The sequence below is a fragment of the Sminthopsis crassicaudata genome, chromosome 5 (genome assembly GCF_048593235.1).
Source record: "Sminthopsis crassicaudata isolate SCR6 chromosome 5, ASM4859323v1, whole genome shotgun sequence".
NCBI lineage: Eukaryota > Metazoa > Chordata > Mammalia > Dasyuromorphia > Dasyuridae > Sminthopsis > Sminthopsis crassicaudata.
In genome coordinates, this window is record NC_133621.1 from 239,256,373 (window position 1) to 239,278,217 (window position 21,845).

Here is a 21,845-nt window from a genome sequence, read left to right on the forward strand (position 1 = left end):
TCTTTCTCTAGAAGTGGAAAGCGTTTTTTTTTTATTTTATTTTTTTATCATAAGCCCTTCAGAACAGTCTTGAATCATTGCTTTCCTAAGAATAGCTAAGTCAGGCAGAGCCAAGATGGAGGAGAAGGCACACATGACTTTCTAAGCTCCTTTCATACTAATTACTAAATTTAGTCTCAAAAATAATGCTTGACGGGTAAAATTCATGAAGATTGGAAGTACAACAACTTATCAGCCAAAGATAATTTGGAAGATCACCAGAAAAGGTTTGTCTGGGCAGCAGGAACACACCAGTGCAAGCAGGGATAAACCAGAGGCTAGTGTACAGAGCAGGGCAGGGGTGGTCTCTGTGGCTGGAAAATTTACAGGGTGGACTCTACCACAGGTTAGTTGCTCTGCTTTGATTGCAAAGCAGTAGACCCAGCAGATAAATTAAAGTGAAAGGTAGAGGGTACTCTAAAAAATCGCCAGAACCTAACAGGATCTGACCATACCCACCCAAAACTGTAAATAAGTGACTCAGCACAGACCACAGCACAGCTGTGCAAATGTATTCTGCAGCATGAGCTTTCATTGGGGTAGTCACAAATCTGCACGGAAGGGGGGCACAGCCCAGGGCAGCCCCTAATCTGCACAGGGGACTCAGCCTGGGACAATAGAACTTCCACAGAGTGACTATGATCCTCAGGGCAGAGACACTTCCAGTGCAGTATGGGGCTATTCACAGGGCAACTGCTAATAAGAACAGCAAGCTTTTGCTTGGGGTAATGACACTTTCACTGCTTAGCCTCTAGTCCCAGGGCAGTTGCTAATCCCCACAGCGGGGCTCTTTGCATTACAAAGCTTGCCAGTGATACCCAGGGCTAAGTCACTTCTGATTCAGAGCTTTTCCTAGAGCATTTCCAGCAGTTCTTTGCAGCCCATTGGCAGGATAACTACTGGCCATATATTTGCTCTGCAGAAGAAACTGGTAATCTCCTTACCCTGAAGGCAGACCCTAATGGTTTTTTTTTTAAAAATGAGTAAAAAAGCCAAGCCAACACTAACCATTGATAGGTTCTATACAGAAAAAGAGCAGGTAGCAGACAATCTCCAGACAAAACCTCAAAGGGGGATGTAATATGGCCCCCATCACATAAGGTTCTCCTAGAAGAAACTATAAAAAAATGTTAAAAGAGAGCTAAAAGAAAAATGGGGAAAAGAAAGAGAAGCTATGCAAGAAAGTAACTACTTCTTGAAATGTGAATTAGAAAAGGGAAAGAACTCCCAGGAAAATAGGATTTGTGAATTGGAAAAGATAAAGAACTCCCAAGAAAGTAGGATCTGTGAACTGGAAAAAGAAAATAACTCAGTTTAAAAAAAAAAAAAAATTAGTGAAATGGAAAAAAAATTCCATAGAGCAAAACAACTCATTTAAAAACTCAATTGGACATATACAAAAAGAAATAAAAAAAGCTAATGAAGAAAATAACTCATTAAAAATAAGAACTGAACAAATAGAAATGAATGATTCATTGAGACATCAAGAATCAGTCAAGCAAAACCAAAAAAAAAAAAAAAAAAAAAAAGAAAGAAAAATTAGAAAAAATGTTAAATATATACTTGGAAAAACAGCAGACCTGGAAAATAGATTTAGGAGAGATAATCTAGGATTATTGGACTTCCTGAAAATTATCATGAAAAAAAGAGCCTAGATACTATTTTAAAGGAAATCATCAAAGAGAACTGCCCAGATGTAATAGAATCAGAAGGTAAAATAGGCATTGAAAGAATTCATCGAATACTTTCTGAAAAAGACCCTAAAATAAAAACTCTAAGGAATATTGTGGCTAAATGTCAGAACTATCAGACTAAGGAAAAAAAATATTACAAGCAGTCAGAAAAAAAACAATTCAAAAACCAAGGAGCCACAATAAGGATCATTCAAGATCTGGCTGCTTCCACATTAAAAGATTGAAGGGCCTGGAATCTGATATTCCAAAAGGCAAAAGAACTTGCAGCCAAGAATAAACTACCCAGTTAAGCTGAGCATTTTCTGCCAGGGAAAAAGATGGACATTTAATGAAACAGATGAATTCCATTTGTTTCTAAGGAAAAAACCAGAACTAAACAAAAAAATTTGATCTCCAACCATAGGACTCAGGAGAAGCAGAAAAAGGTAAAAAGAACTCTTGAGAATTGTATTTTTGTTATGGATATACATAAAGAGTACATATATAATTTGATTTTACTGATATAACATAGAAATGGAAAGGGGATAGTATCGGGAAAAGGGCAAAGGGGAAATAAAAAGAGGGAAACTACATCCCACGAAGAGATAAAGGAGAGCTATAATATCTAAGGGAATTTAGGGAGGGGGAGGAACATTGTGTGAATCTTACTCTCATCAGATTGGCTCAGAGAGAAAATAATATATATTTGGTTTACAGAGAAACTTCTCTCACCTCATAAAAAAGTGGGAAAGGAAAAGGGAAAAGGAAAAGAGTAATAAGGGAAAGGTACAAGAAAGGGGAAGGGATTCAAAGGGGGTGGAAGGGATTCTAAAGGGGGAGAGCTGCATGAGGCAAGTGGTACCCATAAATTTAATACTGGGAAAGGGAGTAAGAACGGAGGCAAGAAAAAGAAAAGCATAATCTGGGGATAATAAGATGGCAGGAAATATAGAATTAGTAATTTAACCATAAATATGAATGGGATGCACTCTCCCATAAAGTGGAGGCAGATAGCAGACTGGATCAAAAGTCAGACCCTACAATATATTGTTTACAGGAAACACACTTGAAGCAGGGTAAAGGTAAAAGGCTGGAGCAGAATCTCCTATGCTTCAGGTGAAGCCAAAAAAGCAGAGGTAATCATCCTTATCTCAGATCAAACAAAAGCAAAAATTGACCTAATTAAAAGAGATGAGGAAGGAGACTATATCCTGCTAAAGGGTAGCATAGACAATGAAGCAATATCAATACTAAATATATATGCACCAAATGGTATAGCATGTAACTTCCTAAAGGAGAAGTTAAGAGAGTTGCAAGAAGAAATAGACAGCAAAACTATAATAGTGGGAGATCTCAACCTTGCATTCTCAGAATTAGATAAATCAAACCACAAAACAAATAAGAAAGAAATTAAAGAGGTAAATAGAATATTAGAAAAATTAGGTATGATAGATCTTTGGAGAAAACTGAATGGTGACAGAAAGGAATACACTTTCTTCTCAGCAGTTCATGGAACCTCTACAAAAATTGACCATATATGAGGAAAAAAACCCTCAAATTTAAAATCAAAAAGGCAAAAATAGTAAATGCATCCTTTTCAGATCACGATACAATGAAATTACATTCAACAAAAAGTTAGGGGTAAATAGACCAAAAAGTAATTGGAAACTAAATAATCTCATGTTAAAGAATGATTGGGTGAAACAGAAAATTATAGACACAATTAATAATTTCATCAAAGATAATGACAACGATGAGACATGATACCAAAATTTGTGGGATGCAGCCAAAGCAGTAATAAGGGGAAATTATAATCTTTAGTGGCTTACTTGAATAAAATAGAGAAAGAGAAGATTAATGAATTGGGCTTACAACTTAAAAAGCTGGAAAGGGGGCAGCTAGGTGGTGCAGTGGATAGAGCACCAGCCTTGAATTCAGGAGGACCTGAGTTCAAATCTGGTCTCAGACACTTAACACTTCCTAGCTGTGTGACCCTGGGCAAGTCACTTAACTCCAGCCTCAAAAAAAAAAAGCTGGTAAAAGACCAAATTTAAAAAAAAAAAAAAAATCAAATATTAAACTTGAAATTCTAAAATTAAAAGAAAATAATAATATTGAAAGTAAAAAAGCTATTGAATTAATAAATAAAACTAAGAATTGGTTTTATGAAAAAAACAATAAAATAGTTAAATTTTTGGTAAATATGATTAGAAAAAGAGAAATAAGAAAATCAAATTGTTAGTATTAAAAATGAAAAGGGAGAACTATCCACCAATGAAAAGGAAATTAGAGTAATAATAAGGAGTTACTTTGCCAAACTTTATGCCAATAAATTTGACAACCTAAGTGAAATGGATGACTACCTCTAAAAATATAGACTTCCCAGATTAACAGAGGAAGAAGTATATTGCTTAAATAGTCCCATTTCAGAAAAAAAAAAAAAAGAACAAATTATTAATCACTCCCTAAGAAAAAAATTCCCAGGAACAGATGGATTTTCATGTGAATTCTACCAAACATTTAAAGAACAATTAACCCCAATGCTGTATAAATTATTTGAAAAGATAGGGAATGAAGGAGTCCTACCAAATTCCTTTTATGACACAGATATGGTACTGATACCTAAACCAGGTAGGTTGAAAACAGAGAAGGAAAATTATAGACCAATGTCCCTAATGAATAAATAAAATATTAGCAAAAAAGACTACAGAAAAATCTTCCCCAGGATAATACACCATGACTAAGTAAGATTTATACCAGGAATGCAGGGCTGTTTCAATATTAGGAAAACTATTAGTATAATTGACCTTAACAATAACCAAATTAACAAAAAACATATGATAATCTCAATAAATGCAGAAAAAGCATTTGATAAAAATCCAACATCCATTCCTATTAAAAACACTTGAGAGAATAGGAATAAATGGACTTTTCCTCAAAATAATTAGTAGCATCTATTTAAATCCATCAGAAAGCATTATATGCAATGGGGATAATTGGAACCATTCCCATTAAGATCAGGAGTGAAACAAGGTTGCCCACTATCACTATTACTATTCAATATTGTATTAAAAATGCTAGCTTCGGCAATAAGAGTTGAGAAAGAGATTAAAAGAATTAGAGTAGGTAGTAAGGAAACCAAATTATCATTCTTTGCAGATAATATGATGGTATACTTAGAGAACCCCAGAGAGTCTACTAAAAAGCTATTAGAAATAATCCACACCTTTAGCAAAGTTGCAGGATACAAAATAAACTCACTAACAAAATCCAACAGTTAAAGTTACAAAGAGAAATTCCATTTAAAGTAATTACCAATAGTATAAAATATTTAGGACTCTATCTGCCAAGGGAAAATCAGGAAGTATATGAGCAAAACTACAAAACACTTTTCACACAAATAAAGTCAGATCTATACAACTGGAAAAATATTAAGTGCGTTGGGCTTATGTCTTAAAGAGATCTTAAAGAAGGGAAAGTGACCTATATGTGCAAGACTGTTTGTGGCAGCCCTCTTTGTAGTGGCTAGAAACTGGAAACTGAGTGGATGCCCATAAATTAGAGAATGGCTGAATAAATTGTGGCATATGAATGTTATGGAATATTATTGTTCTGTAAAAAATGACCAATAGGATGATTTCAGAAAGGCCTGGAGAGACATACATGAACTGATGCTGAGTGAAAAGAGTAGAACCAGGAGATCATCATATACTTCAACAACAATACTATATGATGATCAATTCAGATGGATGTGGCCTTCTTCAACAATGAGATGAACCAAATCAGCTCCAATAGCATGATGAATTGAACCAGATATACCCAGCGAAATAACTCTGAAAAATGAGTATAAACCATTACATAGAATTCCCAATCCCTCTATTTTTGTCTGCCTGCATTTTTGATATCCTTCAGAGATTAATTATACACTATTTCAAAGTCTGATTCTTTTTGTACAGCAAAATAACTGTATGGACATGTATACATATATTGTATTTAACATATACTTTAATGTATATAACATGTTTTGGTCAACCTGCCATCTGGGAGAGGGGGTGGGGGGGAAGGAGGGGAAAAATTGTAACAAAAGCTTTTGCAATTGTCAATGCGGAAAAATTGCCCATGAATATATCTTGTAAATAAAAAGACATATATATATATATGTATATATATATATATATATGTATATATATATATATGTATAAAGAATAGCAATTGGTCATCATCATACAATATTACTGTTCTTCTGATTTGGCTCATTTTATTTTGCCTTAATTCATACAAGTTTTTCCAGATTTTTCTGATAGTATTCCTCTATAGGTAGTCCATTTTCATTAGACACCACAATTTGTTTAGCCACTCCCTAATTAATAGGATTAGAGCTTCAATTTCCAATTTTCTACTACCACAAAAAAAAAAAAAAAAAAAAAAGGTTTGCTATAAATATATTTGTACAAATAGGTTCTTTCCCATTTATTAAAAAAAAAAAAATTGTTCTGATATAGAAGAGTGATATAATCTTTTGAACCTAGTTCCAAATTGTTCTTCAGAATGTTTGGATCAGTTCACAACTCCACACTAGTTTAGCAGTCTTTTCTCAAGTGCCATAGAGGGCCTTGGAGATCCACTGCTCTAAATCTCAAAGACATAGGAATCATGATGAAGACCATCCTAGCCAAAATTCAAAATTTCAAAGAAAAAGTTATAAATAACAGAACTGCATGGAATAATATCATTCTGTGCAGTTCTGTTGCATTCATATTTTACAGTTTGTTCAGTCATTCCCTAATCATTGAGCACATTGATTTTGTTCCCAGATTTTTTCCCTGCCCCCCCAAATGCAGTTATGAATATTTGTGCTTGTGTGGGTCTTCTTGCTTTCTTTTTGTTAGAAGCAATCTTAAATTGCAGTCTCAATTCAATTGAACTTAGTGAATAAATAATTATAGAGTAATTATTGTGTTAAAGGCACTAATGCATGGAATGATGCATACAAAAATTCAGAAAATATAGGTAGATTTTTAGGAAATTATTTGTGATAAAGAAAGATGCAAAAGAATATAGATAATAAAGTATTTCTTATTTTAAAAAATCATTTACAATGTACAATATACATCAGTGTAAATACAATCACCTTTGAAAGTCAAAAAAGGACTTCTGGCCAAGATGGTGGAGAGGACACACGCATCTATTTAAGTTCTTTCTTGCCCTCAGAATACTTTTTTTTTCGTGATATGGCCTCGGAATTAGTGCTTGACTGAAAAATCCCACAAATATATTAACAACAGAAGATATCCTTGAAATTTCCCAGAAAAGATCTGTTTTTGCTTGCATGTGGGGACAGTTAGACCAGGTGCAGACTGCAGGCAGCCAATGAGAGTACAGAGGACAGCTCACACTGAGCAGACTGGAGGGAGTAGGTGTAGTCACAGCCATCGGAAAATTTGCTAGAAGAACTTTACCCAGTGTGAACTTCTTTGCCCTGGCAGCAAGCCATTAGATCAGCAGAGAAGCTATAAACACAGGAGGTAAAGACCTCAATCTGGAAACACTGGGGTCTCTCAAGACCTGACCACACCTTCCATGTAATGTTCTCTTCTCTAAAATATAATGTTCTCTGGGAGCAGATTTCTTGCCTTAGTTTCAGTTCAGCTCAATAATCCTAAATGCAGCCAGGAGTTAAAGTCCAGATCCTTTATTTTCTCCTTCAAAATGTTGTCTCTTTTCCTGGGGCCTGGTTAGCTTTAATAGAGGCCTATCTTTCTCCTTGGTTCCAAGAGCTCCTGCTGAATCTCCATCCAGCACAAAGGTGGAAGTTGGAATGAATCTTGACTCCTCCCAGAGAGTGGGCTTGAGGGTTTCTGACTTGTGAATCTCCCAGAAGTCCAAGAGTGGGCTTGTCCTTTTGTGGGCTTGTGAATTCCTCTCTAAAGGTGTGAATGTGTGAACTAATGTGTGAACTCCTTTAAAGGTGTGAACTAAGTACATTAGCATTAGCACCTTATTTCAAGTTCTGGCCCATAACATCTCCCATTTTCTTTTAATTTAGAACATAAGGTGGTCATGACCTCCCTGACTTCTCAAGGAGGTAAGAATCCCAAAATAGAAGGTGATCATGCCTTCCCTGACTGCTCAAAAAAGAAGTGAAAACACCATAAAAAGGAAGTGGTCACACCCTCCCTGACTTCTCAGGAAGGGAAATGAAAACACCAAAGAAAATGGGAAATCAAATCGGATAAGTGGGTTTCTGAAGGAGCTCACTTGAAACAGGTATACATAAATCCATCAATATGGGAGGTATTACACATAAATACATAAATTACATAAGCACATAGCAATATAACACAGGCTGGAAGTGATGTAACAAATAACATGAATCAACATGAGGAATTATACATGTCCATAAGTCCTAGAAATAGTCCAAAAGGAATCTGTTGTCCGTTAGTTCATGTGCCAGGAATTGAATAATTCCTGCAAGTTTTGAAGTCCTGCAATAGTCTCAATAGATGCAGAAAAAAACATTTGACAAAATGCAACATCTATTCTATTAAAAACACTTGAACTTGTCCTTAAAATAGTCAGTAAGCACCATATGTAATGGGGATAAGCTAGAACCATTCCCAATGAAATCAGGAGTGAAACAAGGTTACTATTCAATATTGTATTAGAAACACTAGCTTTGGCAATAAGAGTTGAGAAAGAGATGAAAGGAATTAGAGTAGGTAAGTGTTGGGTTCTTACTAAGTGCTAATGAGATAATGAGATATTAGGTTCTTACTAAGTGCTAAGTCGGTACTTGACAATTCTCTAGTTCTGGCCTTTACTGGGAGTTTTTACTTGTGAATTCCTGGGGAAGAGCTTGCATGCTTAGGAGGAGCAAGTTCATTGGTTGAAGTAATTTTTCCCAGAAGCCCTTGCATTATCCCACGCCATTCTCTGGGAGGATAAAAGAGGGAAGTCACTACTCTGGACCAGAGTTAACGGCAACTGTCTGGAGACAATGGTTCTCTACAGGAAGAAAAATCTGTCCAAGAGATTTGAGTTGACACAGCAGCTCTCCTCCCAGAGAGTGATTGGCATCTTCTGGAGACAACAGCACGTTACAGGTAAGCTATCAGGGAAACAAAGGCCGAGGATAGTGGGGAGGACAGAGCACTGAGTAAGTGGAAATTCCAGGAAATTACCATAACTTTTTAATTTGACAGGTGGAAAGCAGGAGACAGGAAGTATGAGACTAGGAGATACTCAAGCATTTAAGATCAGACATCTGGAATTTTATGGCTCACTGTAATGTGAGAGTGGCCAGAGGCCCTTGTTCTCTCAGTCCCAATAGGGCAAAGGGGGGGAGAGGTTGCCACCAGGGAAACTGAGGCAGAACAATTCAGGGAAACTGATACACCCAGGTCACATGATCTCATGAGCCTCTAGCTCAAAATTTGAGATGTTAATAAAGAAGAAAAGAAGGAGCAAATTACAATAGTGATGCCAAAAACCACTATGGAATCACTGAAATGTTTTTCATGTGTAGGAAGGAACAGAAAGGAGACATTTTAAAAAGAGGAACAAACACATAATGATAAGGATTGGTCTGAATGGGTCTGGATTAGTTGGATGAAGAAAAGAATTTCAGAGAGCAAGTCAGTTCTCAGGCAAGGCAGATTTTATTGTAAATAGCAAGATGATTCCTTAAGGGTCCAGCAACAAGCTAGACAAAGGGTCTGGTATTTTTCACAATTTCTGGGTCTGTTGTCACAGACTAAGTTACATGAACAGTTAACCAGAAAGGATAAAGAAATACAGGATAAAGTTGTCCAACCCAGACAGGTGCAGGGAACTTGGGTCATGGTATTGTTTCAAGGAACTAGGTTGTAGCAAATTTAGTCATATATGCCCTGAGTCCTTTTGTTACTGGACTAAATTTCTGTTGTTAATGGGCAGTTTCCTACAGGGGAGGGTGCAAGGCAAAGTCTAAAATCAATCTCATCATCTTTCCCCTTTTATTAAATTACAAAATAATATGGAAGAAATTTTCTAGGAAAGATGGATATGAAGGTGGCCCCATGATTATACCAGAGGAGGGGTGAAGGGCATTATTGCCAGCTGTGTCTAAGGTTGAGAACTCCAAGGTAAAACAGTAGCCAAAGGCTGGTAGCCCAGAAGCTGAAGGTGGAACTTCCATAAATGAGAAGAGACAAAGTGCACTAACACATTAAACAGGCATGGCTCCAAAACCAAAAGCAATAAAATTAATGGGGGAGTCAAAATGGGGGATTAGTCATGAGAACAACCAAGAGCTTCAGGATGAAGGTAAGGGGAAGATACCAACTTGGAATGAATTTCCTGCATATAAGAGACTACTTCCATGATTCTTTGTGTGTGAAATTCTACCTTGTAAGAATTATTAATGTACATGCAGCAGAAAATATTAGCAAGGACACAGACATCTTCAGACAAAGCCAGGAAATAAATAGTCAAAAACAATGCAAATATTTAAAACAATGTTAGCTAAAGATGTCAGTGATTCCTAGAGATCAGATAGGGCATGAGAGATATTATTTGTGAGATGAGAAATGGTAGCTGTTAAGATTGGTGAGAATGGCATCATGACTCCAATGACCTACCAAGGGGATTAAGTTCTCAGCCCCCTCTCTGATATCAAAGAAGGCATATTCATAGAATCTGCATTTTGCATAGGAATGATGTTAGGGATAGGTCCCATTATAAGTTCTATTGTAAATACAAAGTTGGGGTACGATGTGGCTAAGTGCTTTTTGTCCAAGAGGTTGATTTGAGGAGAGGCAGTGGATGGTCAGGACAGCACCGAGGGTTGTGTATCATTGGACACAGGAAGGACGGCCCACAAGTGAAGACAGTTTCCCAGGCTGTGCAAAGAGAACCTTCAGTATGGAACAGGCAGTTGTGCAATACTGTGGCTTATGGAAATGAAGTGTTATAGAAACCAGGGAAAAACTGAGGCCAGTGTTAAATAATTATAAGGATATATGATATTATTGGTCACTGGATGATACTTAAGGATAGTCTGGATGAGGAGGCCAGAAAAAAGTCTGCATGTTGCCTACTCCTGTGCCACCTGAGTTTATATTTGTTGAAAGGCAAGAAAGATAACAATCTCTTTATTGTCCCCAGCCAAAAAGTAAGTTCTCTGGGTCTTCAGGCTTAGAGAAAGATGGGCTATCGAAATAGCTGGGAGGTCCATAGCAGAACTCATGGAGATCAAATTCTATTCTGGGCTTCCCAAGAATAATGGAAGAGCCATGGGAGGTAGGACACAACTTGGGGAGGAGAATAACATACCCAGCACTCCACCTCACCCAACAGAATTAATTCTAATCACAGGGAAACAGTTCCAGGTGTAAGAATGAGGAATATGCTAAGAGCAAAAGGAAAGAATATATCACTTTGTGCAAAACCAGAAGCAGAGAAAGGCAGAAAGGGAAACAAAACAGACAAAAAGCAACTACTCAATGATTATTTGGTCAAGAGGATCCTCTGCTTTTTTTGAAGAGAAACTTCAAGTACTCCATTGGTTCACAAGAATACTGCTTGAGAAGTCTTGTGATGAAAGAAGAAACAGGTTTTCTCCAAAAATATGAATTAATCTAAGAAGGACTTCAAGTTTTCCAGCTGTTAGAGTGCTCAAGATGACTCTATAGGGGCCCTTCCTTTTCTCTCCTAACAGGTCTGTTCTCTATGTCTTCCAAGATTTTGAAATAGACCACATCTCCAGGGCTGACAGTTTAAGAGGAGACCTGATTTTATCTGGCTTAGGGATATGAGCATCAAAATAATCTGACAAGTTCCTTTGCACCTGACCTAAGGAGAGAGAATATTTGGTAAGGAATTGTTCAAGATTTATTAGGATATAAAAAGTAAAGAATAGCCTACCATATATAAACTCAGAAGGGCTAAGCTTAATATCTGCTCAAGAAGCTCTGAGTACTTACCCAGTTCTGCCAAATTTCCAGGGTCAGTCAATTCGGTCAAATTTCTTTTCAAGGTATAATTCACCATTTCAACCTTGACTAGATTGGGAGTGCCTACACTGGCATAAAAATGATAGATAATGCCTAATATTTCAGCCATTCCCAGAGTGACTTGAAAAGTGAAGCTGGGTCCTTATCACGCTAAAAAGACCAAGGATCTGGGGAATAAGATTTTAATCACCCTTACTTGCTCTTTCTGTCCTAAAGGGGAGACTCAATGTGTAAAGTCAAATTGCCAGTCCTCCTGGGGAAGGAATCCTCGATTAAACAGTAATAGGGAATTTCACCGCGCCTTTAGGGTTAGCCTGAGTACAGACATGGCAGTCTCTGTGTACCTGGCATATAGTTTCTGATATTTTGGTCTTGGGGGAAAAAGCATTTAACAGGATAGAGAGGGCATGTTTCCCTAAATGAGTTGCCTAATGCAATCCAAAAAGGAGCTTCCACATTCCCAATCCTGGGATCACTATTTATTCTGGATAATTTCTATATCATCCTGTTGAGAGTCACTATCTCCTGGATTCATACTGCTGTTTCTCCTCCAGAGTATAGTGAGGGGTGAAGGAAGAGGAACCTTGAGATATCAGAAGAGCCAGTAGAACCACTCACTTTTCTGCAGACAGCTTTACCTATTCTATCTACCCGGAGACTGACTACAACTTGCTCAGATCAACCTTCTGGTGGCCCTTGCAGTACATTATTTCTACCTGTGTTGGACAATATACTACAAAGGAGGAAATGCAAAATTTCATTCCCATGCTTAACTGGGGAATTTTTAGCAGTCAAGAATATCCTTTCCTTCTGTATTGACCCTTGGGCATGAAGGAACATGTCCCTATGGGACATGAAAGGAATATTTGGAGTCAGTATAAATGTTTGTCTGCTTTCCTTTGCTTAATTCTAGAGTATTCTTGAGAGCTGCTAACTCAGCTTTCTGGGCAGAAGTGTTAGGAAGGAATAGGGCAGACTCAATGATGCTGAGATCCATAATTACATATCCAGCCTTCCTTATTCCCTCTCTCCAAAGTTAAACTCACCCACATACCAGATTACATCAGAACTGTTTAAGGAAACAAATTCCAAACAGCTAGTTAAAAGCTGCAATTCCTCACAATCATGGGTATTAGGTTCAGAGTTCTGACATACCTTCAGGGTTAAATTAGGTGTGTCCAAAAGAAAAGCTTGTTTAGTCAAATGGACACTTGATAATCGTGATAGCCTTTGGATTTTAAGATAAAGACATTTGGCTCTGAGTAAACTTAGAAGCCCCCTATTTCAAAAGAAGCCCCCAATTTCCATAAGGCATGGAGGCATTTAGAGAATACAGAATCCCAATTTTTTGTTTTACAACTTTCATCTGTGGTTTAAGAACAACGATTCCAAATCTTCCTAAGAGATCTATTATCTAATACGAATATTCTTAAATCATAAATTCGATTTACTCTTTGATTTGCATTCTCTAAATATCTGGCCTTTATTAGTTGTAGTAACCAAATTGGACAGGCAGTTTCATAAAATCCTCTTTATCAGGGCACAAACATTTATAACTACTTAGTTGTCTGTGACTAGTTAAGTCTCCACCTTCTATAATTTGACAGGCATCAGACTAAATTGTTTGTGGGTTATCTTCTTCAGTAATGTTTATCCAAATCTTAACTAAGTCCCAAATCCTATTGTAGCAGGGGAAGAGCATTATTATTGTATAAGCCCCCTGCCTTCACTTAGGCAAACAATAAACTCCTTACTGGAGAATCATTGGAGAATCTGGGGGTCCATTCACCAATCAGTTCCATTTCTCCTCCCCCCCAAACCAATGAGATCCAAGTTCTTTGGGGTATGAAGTGATGTCTCATCTTCTAAAACTACTTACTGGGTAAGGTTGAGCCATCCCACAGGATCCTGATTTGGAATTTGAGGAGTGGGCCAGAAGCTGATTGATGCTTATCCAGTGGGTTCTGGTTGATTTGGCTGTCCAGTGCTAATCATTTGAAGGTGAGTTGACCAAAGCCTAAAAGAAAACAAACCTAAGAAGCAGGGGTTAAGGTAGTTTGATCAAATAGTTATTCCCCACTTGTGGGAGCCCATGAGGTTGCAGGGGGAGAGGGGAGAAAGAGAGAGAGAAGGAAGGAGGGAGGCAGGACCTTTTAACAATTACTTGTCAAAAAGCAGAATGTTTGAGATAGATTGCACTAAAATTCTCGTCTCCAAACTACACTGAAAATATTTCAGATTTAGTTTCAATAATTAAAAAAATAACAGTGGGGTGTCATAACCAGTTGTACCATTTGTTCTTAGATCATTTTGAAACCTTTAAGAATCTTGTCCTATACAAACATAATTCTCTAGTAAAATATACCTATTTTATATTAAATATAGCATGCTGATGACTAGGTCAAATATTCACTTATTAAATGATAAGACATTTTCAGAATATGAAGAGCAAAATCTAACATACTTGTCACTTGCTTTGAATATAGAAAATTGTAATGAGAGAAAAAGAACATAATTATGATTCTAAGAGATTATATCTCAAGTCTCACAAAACACAAGTTTCACAAATAGCAAATAATCATAGCTTTAGATAGGTTCAGGCCTCAAGGATCACATATAAGTAAATTTTCAACTTGATATCTAAAAAGATGATTTTAAGTACAACTTTGCACAAATGATCTTGCTTTTAAGATGATCAATGATCAACAACCAAAGCCTTTTTACATAACATTTTTCAATTTCTCCTCTTTATTCTCCTTCTTGAGTTTACATCTTGTAATGCCAGAGAAACTGAGGCAAGATGGAGATTAGAGAATTTTTAATACTTTATTTGAGAGGGAGAGATTGTGCTGGGGGCATGTTGCCCCCAGGGCTGATGTCTCAAAGCATCCAGCAGCCAATGTGAGGTTCCTATGAAATATATATACACTGACTCTTAAGCTATCAGAGTAGAGTCCAATGTAGAGGTGTGGAATCCAAACTCTGGTGAGCGGGAATCTCAGAGAAGGAACCATCAATCTGGTTCTGACAGGTTGGGGAGTAGGACCATAAATTATTAATAATTTAGGATTAAAAAGAATAATGGCATAATGGGGGAAGGCAACTGACATTCTGATAAGTTGGGAAGGTTTGGAGTCATGCTGTCTGAGGTAGAAGGTCTTTCTCCTTATCTGGATTAAAATTTTACAATTTATAATCTTAGTAGCCAGGCTTAAGTTATATTAGTCCTAATGATCAGGAGGGGGCAGGTTGCTACCGGGGGATTGAGGCAGAACAATTCAAGGAACTGAGGCAGAATAGTTCAGGGAAACTAAGGAAAATTAGGGAAACAGGCAGGACAATTAGGGAAACTGAGGCAGGACAATAAAAGGGAACTGTGATACAACATTGTATCTTGCTGTTTAAAATAATCATTAGAAACCACTTCTAAGTAACAAGATTATAAATTCTCAGTAAGCCCAAGCTTATTTGGGAATTATATAACCCAAAATAAGGTCTTTTGCCAAGACTCATAGGCTTACTCACAAAAAGAATTCAAGAAACTTGGCAAGTTTATAAATTGAGGAGAATCAACAGGGACTCCAGAGCAGGGGCTGAGTCTGTGACCCGGCCTGCGGGTCTTGAACAAGGGAGATCTGAAGCCGCGTGTCAGCCTGTAAGCAAAAGGCTGGTAAGGCTACAACCTGGGAATGGGTGAAGAAAAGAAAGAAGCGGAGACGATTCTGCACAGGGCAGAAAAGTTCGTTTATTGAAGCAAAGTAGAGGGTTTATATACGTTGTGGAGCAAATGCCACGTAGCAAAGTAAGTTTCCATAGAACAAAGGATATAACATCTGTTGACCATATATCAGGAAGTCAAGGCAATGTGTGACAGATTTATGGTTGAAACATTCATCATGTGTTTGACAGGTTTTAAGATCTAAAGAATACTTTATTGTTAACACCTGGGTCAGAGAAACCTTGGGGCAGGGAGTTCTCACGCATCCAGGACATTCCTTTGGGGCCAAGACTTTTATCTAATCTTAAAATGGTTTGCAGATGTCTGGGTGAAGGGCCTTGGCAAGTCTGCTTTAAAGTATGTGGGACTATTTGGAGTCCCCTCTGTCCCTCAGGGGGAATGAGGTATTGTTTTAAACACACTACTTCCCTGTTTTCCCAAGTGTTACCTTGGGAGCCAGGAGGATGGGACAGTGAATTTCAAATCATCCCTATTCTCCTCCCCAACCCTGATCATTGGATCTATTTGCCTCTCACTTTCTTCCTCAAAGATAGCTATAGTGATCATAATTTGCTGGTAATTGCAAAATTAAAATTCTTGAGACACCAAGAGATTGTCTTTGTATTGTTTTTTCTAACCACCTTGTGAGCACTTGCTCTGAGTTCTTCATAAATTAGTCTTTTTTGGCAAGCATATGACATTAGAGCAATGTGATTAGTTGAATGGAGTTTCATTCTCTCTGAAGTAGAGTTGGAATGTTTAGTCGGAAAAATCTGGGTTTGTGTCCAAATTACTTTTCAGCATCCTAGTTAACTAAAACTGTAGATGAAAGAATAATTATTGATATGAATTGATGAAGGGAATTACCTCACCTGGAGGCCCCTATACAGATGAATGGTATATTAATAATGTTAGCTATTAAAATTATTCTGAATTTTCTCCTTTCAACTGTTTTGCAACTATAGTGGCCATATCTAGCAAAGGATGAACTCTACAATACAGAGATCATTGCCTCAGTCATTCCTAACATGTTCTAGGCCTGCATAAAAAAACTTGCCCTATCCTAGAATGCTAAAATCTCATTTCACTGAGACTATGCTGCCATCTGGTGTTAGGATAGATAATTTCTCATTTCAAATGCATCTATAAGAGAAATTGTTGGGATTTAAAATATTTATTTATAGAGAATTTAAAGGTTTACAAAGCAGAACACTCACAATAAACTTGTGTGGAATTTATGCAATGTATTGGTTTATGTATAAGTTGCATAGAGTTGTTTTAATTCAACTTTATTAGGTTTGAGTTTGTTGTAGTTTTGAAAGCCTGTAGTGATATACTAATAGAAACAAAAACAAATTAAAAATAAATGTCTCAGAAATATATATAAATATTGATCTTCACAATCACAAGAGAGATAGTCTCTAGAGCCAAAAGACAGTCTATCAGCATCTTGGAGACAATCATGGAGATGTAAAATCAAAGAAAGATGAATAATGAGGAAGTATATAGATATGTGGAGTCAGCGACCAAGATCATGACCTCTCTGGCCATTAGCGAACAGGAAATTAAGAATGATTTGTATTGATTTGGACCTTCGGCTACCCTAGAGTTGTGACATATAAAAAGTTTGGGAGACATAGTAATCATTATACTTATACTAGAGGATAACTAATAAAAGGAGGTTCATTTGGCTGTCTCTCCTACAGCAAAGCTCCATCATGGAACTCACATGATGCTTGGAAGAATAGGTAGTCTGAGGGTAAAAATCAACTCTAATTGGTTAACAAATAATGAAAGATGAATATTATAATGAGAGGTGGGCTTATTCTAATGAGGGTCTGGGGGATGTGACTAATCACTCAGTCTTGGAAGAGACTTATTTCTTCTCAGACCACCCCAATGATAAGCAATCTAGACAAAAGGGGGAATCCACTTCAACTAAAACCTGACCTACCCTTAAGCTTGAAAGAAATCAATGGAGTCATTGAAATCTAACATTGAAGGAAGAATGAATGTCACAATGAAGAATAAAAAATGTAGAACCCTGTGGCATCCCAAATTCATAGAATAAGTCCCAAGAGACCTGTATGTGCCAAAATGTTTGTGGCAGCTCTTTTTGTAGTGGCTAGAAACTGGAAGATGAATGGATGTCCATCAATTGGAGAATGGTTGGGTAAATTATGGTATATGAAGGTTATGGAATATTATTGCTCTGTAAGAAATGACCAGCAGGAGGAATACAGAGAGGCTTGGAGAGACTTAAATCAACTGATGCTGAGTGAAATGAGCAGAACCAGAAGATCGCTGTACACTTCAATGTTGTATGAAGATGTATTCTGATGGAAGTGGATATCTTCAACATAAAGAAGATCCAACTCACTTCCAGTTGATCAATGATGAACAGAAACAACTACACCCAGAAAAGGAACACTGGGAAGTGAATGTAAAATATTAGCACTACTGTCTATCTACCCAGGTTACTTGTACCTTCGGAATCTAATGCTTATTGTGCAACAAGAAAATGGGATTTACACACATATATCGTATCTAGGTTATATTGTAACACATGTAAAATGTATGGGATTGCCTGTCATCTAGGGGAGGGAGTAGAGGGAGGGAGGGGATAATTTGGAAAAATGAATACAAGGGATAATGTTATAAAAAATATTACTCATGCATATATACTGTCAAAAAAATTTATAAAAAAAAAAAAAAAAAGAATAGGTCCCAAGAAAGACAACCCCAAATTCAAGATTATCTCATAAACCATAGTTCATAAGTCTCTCTCATTATCTCATTATTTCTTTAATAGTCAATACAGAACACAATTAATCCAAAGGAAAGTTTATATAAAATGGTTTAGTTTAAAAAAAAAAAAAAAGAAACAACAAATCATTTTTCCCACAAAATAGGTGTCCATTTATAAATTAGAGGGAAGAATAGATACTCATGGGGAGGGATACATATAAAGGGAATACTTGATTCTATAGAGAAGATAGTTATTTTATAGTCAGTCAGTAAAAGTTTATTAGACATTGTGCTATGGCTGAAGACTTTTTAAAAAAATTTTTAAAAGACGGTCCCTATTCTCAAAGAACTCACAGTCTAAGAGGATAGATGACATGTAAACAAATAAATAGCAGAAAAACATTACAATTAAGAGGATTAGTAAGGCTTCCTGGAGAAGATGGAATTTTAGCTGGGACTTATTGAAGAAAGCAAAGGAAGTCAAGAGGAAGATTTCATGCATGAGGCAGAGCCAATGAAAATGCCCAGAATTAGAAGATAGAAATAGTGCTCATGAAAAAGGCCAGTATCACTGGATCAAACATTATATGGTGGTGAAGAGTGAGGGGTTTAAAAAGTCTGGAAGGTAAGGATAGGTTATAAAAAGTTTTGAATGACAGAAGATTTTATATTTGCTGCTAGAGATAATAGTAAGCCAACACAGTTTAATGAGTAGGGAGGTGAAATGGTCATAAGTGAATGGAAGATGGATTGTAGTGGAGTGCAATTTGAGACAGATCACCCAGAAAGCTATTGCAATAGTTCAGGTATAAGGAGTTCAGGTATGAGATAGGACCTACACCAGAATAATAGCAGAATCCATCCAGAGGAGAGACAGGGTGTACATGTTGCAAAGGCAAAATTGAGAGGTCTTGGCTGCAGAATGAATCTTTGCAGAATAAGGGAATAGGAGAGAGAGCTGTTAAGGATTAGACCTTGCTTACAAGCCTGGGGAAAAGAGATTTGGAGTAGTAGAAAGCAATAATAAGAAAGTGTAGAAGAGGGAGGAAAGTTTGTTTTAGAAAAAAAGATAGTCAATTTTAGACATGCTGAGTTTATTTTTTTGTTGTCTAAAATCTTTTTTCTTTAATTTTATTTTTTCTCAGTTACATGTAAAAAACTTTTAAAAAAACATTCTTTTTCTAAATTTCTAAATCTGAATTTGGGATGCCACAAGGTTCTACATTTTTTATTCTTCATTGTGACATTCATTCTTCCTTCAATGTTAGATTTCAATGACTCCATTGATTTCTTTCAAGCTTAAGGGTAGGTCAGGTTTTAGTTGAAGTGGATTCCCCCTTTTGTCTAGATTGCTTATCATTGGGGTGGTCTGAGAGAGAGAGAGAGAGAGAGAGAGAGAGAGAGAGAGAGAGAGAGAGAGAGAGAGAGAGAAAGAGAAAAGGAGGAGAAAGAAGGGAAGAAGGAAGGAAAGAAGGAAGGGAAGAGGGAAGGAAGGAAGGAAAGAAGGAAGAAAGAAAAGAAGGGAGGAAGGAAGGAAGGAAGAAAAAGGGAGGGAGGAAGGAAGAAAGAAAAAAGGAAAAAACAAAAAAACAAAAAAATGTGCTTCAATTTGCATTCAGATTCCAGCAGTTCTTTTTTTCTGGATAACGTTTTTCATCATATGTCCTTCAGAATTGTCTTGGTCATGTTCTTACTGAAAATAGTTGATCATTCTTACACTATTGCTGTTACTTTGTAAATAAATAAAATACTATTTGTATATTAATGGCTTTCTGTAAGAGAGAAGAGGGATACTAGGGAAAATGATAATGATGTAAAAGACAAAAGATCCATAAAATTTTATTTTAAAAAATAACCTCATAGTAGTAAATGAAGATAATAAACTAGTGTTTGATAAATCCAAAGAATCAAGCTTTGAGAACAAGAACTCACTATTTGACAAAGGTTGCTGGGGAAATTAGAGAGCAATTTGGCAGAAATTTGATATAAAGCAAAATCTCACATTGTATACTAAGCTAAGGTCAAATTGGGTACATAATTTAGACATAAAGAATGATATCATAAAGAAATTAAAGAGCATGGAAAAATTTACCTGCCACATCTATGAAGAAGGAAAAAATTAATGACCAAATAAGAGATAGAAAGCATTAAGGGATAATTTTGAATATACTAAATGCAGAAGGGTTTGTAAGAACCAAATCAGTACTGCCAAGAATAGAAGAAAAGCAGAAAACTGAAGGAAAACATTTTTACAGCACATTTCTCTGATGAAAGCCTTATTTCTCAAATATATAGAGAACTGTATCAAATGTATAAGAATATATGAGGCATTCCTCAGTTGATAAATAATAAAAAGATATAAACAGGCAGTTTTCAAAGAAATCAAAGCTATCTATACATATTAAAATGCTCTAAATCACTTTTGATTAGAAAAATGTTTATCAAACATTGTTGGTGGAATTGTGAATACATCCAGCCATTATGGAGAGCAATTTGGAACTATGCTCAAAAAGTTATCAAACTGTGCATCCCTTTGATCCAGCAGTGTTACTACTGGGCTTATATCCCAAAGAGATTTTAAAGAAGGGAAAGGGACCTGTATGTGCAAGAATGTTTGTGGCAGCCCTCTTTGTAGTAGCCAGAAACCAGAAACTGAGTGGATGCCCATCAATTGGAGAATGGCTGAAAAAATTGTGGTATATGAATAGTATGGAAGAAGAATAAGAAGAAGAAGAAGAAGAAGAAGAAGAAGAAGAAGAAGAAGAAGAAGAAGAAGAAGAAGAAGAAGAAGAAGAACAAGAAGAAGAACAAGAAGAAGAACAAGAACAAGAAGAACAAGAAGAACAAGGAGAACAAGAAGAACAAGAACAAGAAGAACAAGAAGAACAAGAAGAACAAGAACAAGAAGAACAAGAACAAGAAGAACAAGAACAAGAACAAGAAGAACAAGAAGAAGAACAAGAAGAAGAACAAGAACAAGAAGAAGAACAAGAAGGAAGAAGAAGAGGAGGAGGAGGAGGAAGAAGAGGAGGAGGAGGAGGAAGAGGAGGAGGAGGAGGGCGGCACAACTGTGCCCTCCTGGCAGTTACAATTACAGAGTCCCTTTGACCACTGACCTTTACAGTGTCAACTCTACCCAGCTTGCCTCCTCTGAGGCCTTCAAAGGTCTCTGGCCACGATCTCTTGAATCTATAGCTTAATAACCGGTAGCACGCTCAAGAACAGCCACATGTAATCTTAAAAGCCTTTATTATACCTACTCACATAATGCCCTGACTTGTTGGTTCCCGAGTGAACACCTGGTCAGAAGACCCACGTGTTCACTACCAAAGTCTTTACCTTTTTCGGCTATCCATTTCGGCTTGGCCACCCAGGTTAGGGAGCCAGGTTAAAGAGAGAGACTGCTGTCTGCAGTGGGCTTATAAAGGGCCTGAGATCACAACTATCAGATTGACCAATATCAGAGGAAAAGAAAATGACACATGGTGGAGGAGATGTGACAGAATTAGAATATTAATGCACTGTTAGTGAAGTTATATATGAACTGATCCAATCATTCTGGAGAGCAATTTGGGACTATACCTAATAATACTACTACTAGATCTACACCCCCAAGACATCAAAGAAAAAAGAAAAGAGCACATATGAACAAAAATATTTATAGCAACTCTTTTT

The 21,845-nt window shown here is 36.8% G+C and overlaps 1 protein-coding gene across 1 annotated transcript in view; it reads right to left on the minus strand.

Moving 5' to 3' along the window:
* The window catches only part of ETFBKMT (electron transfer flavoprotein subunit beta lysine methyltransferase), a 40,286-nt gene extending 18,760 nt beyond the window's left edge, over positions 1–21,526 (minus strand). The window contains 1 exon segment of the mRNA XM_074269623.1: positions 21,510–21,526. Coding sequence (XP_074125724.1) covers positions 21,510–21,526 — 17 coding nt within the window.
* Between the last annotated feature and the right edge of the window lie 319 nt (positions 21,527–21,845).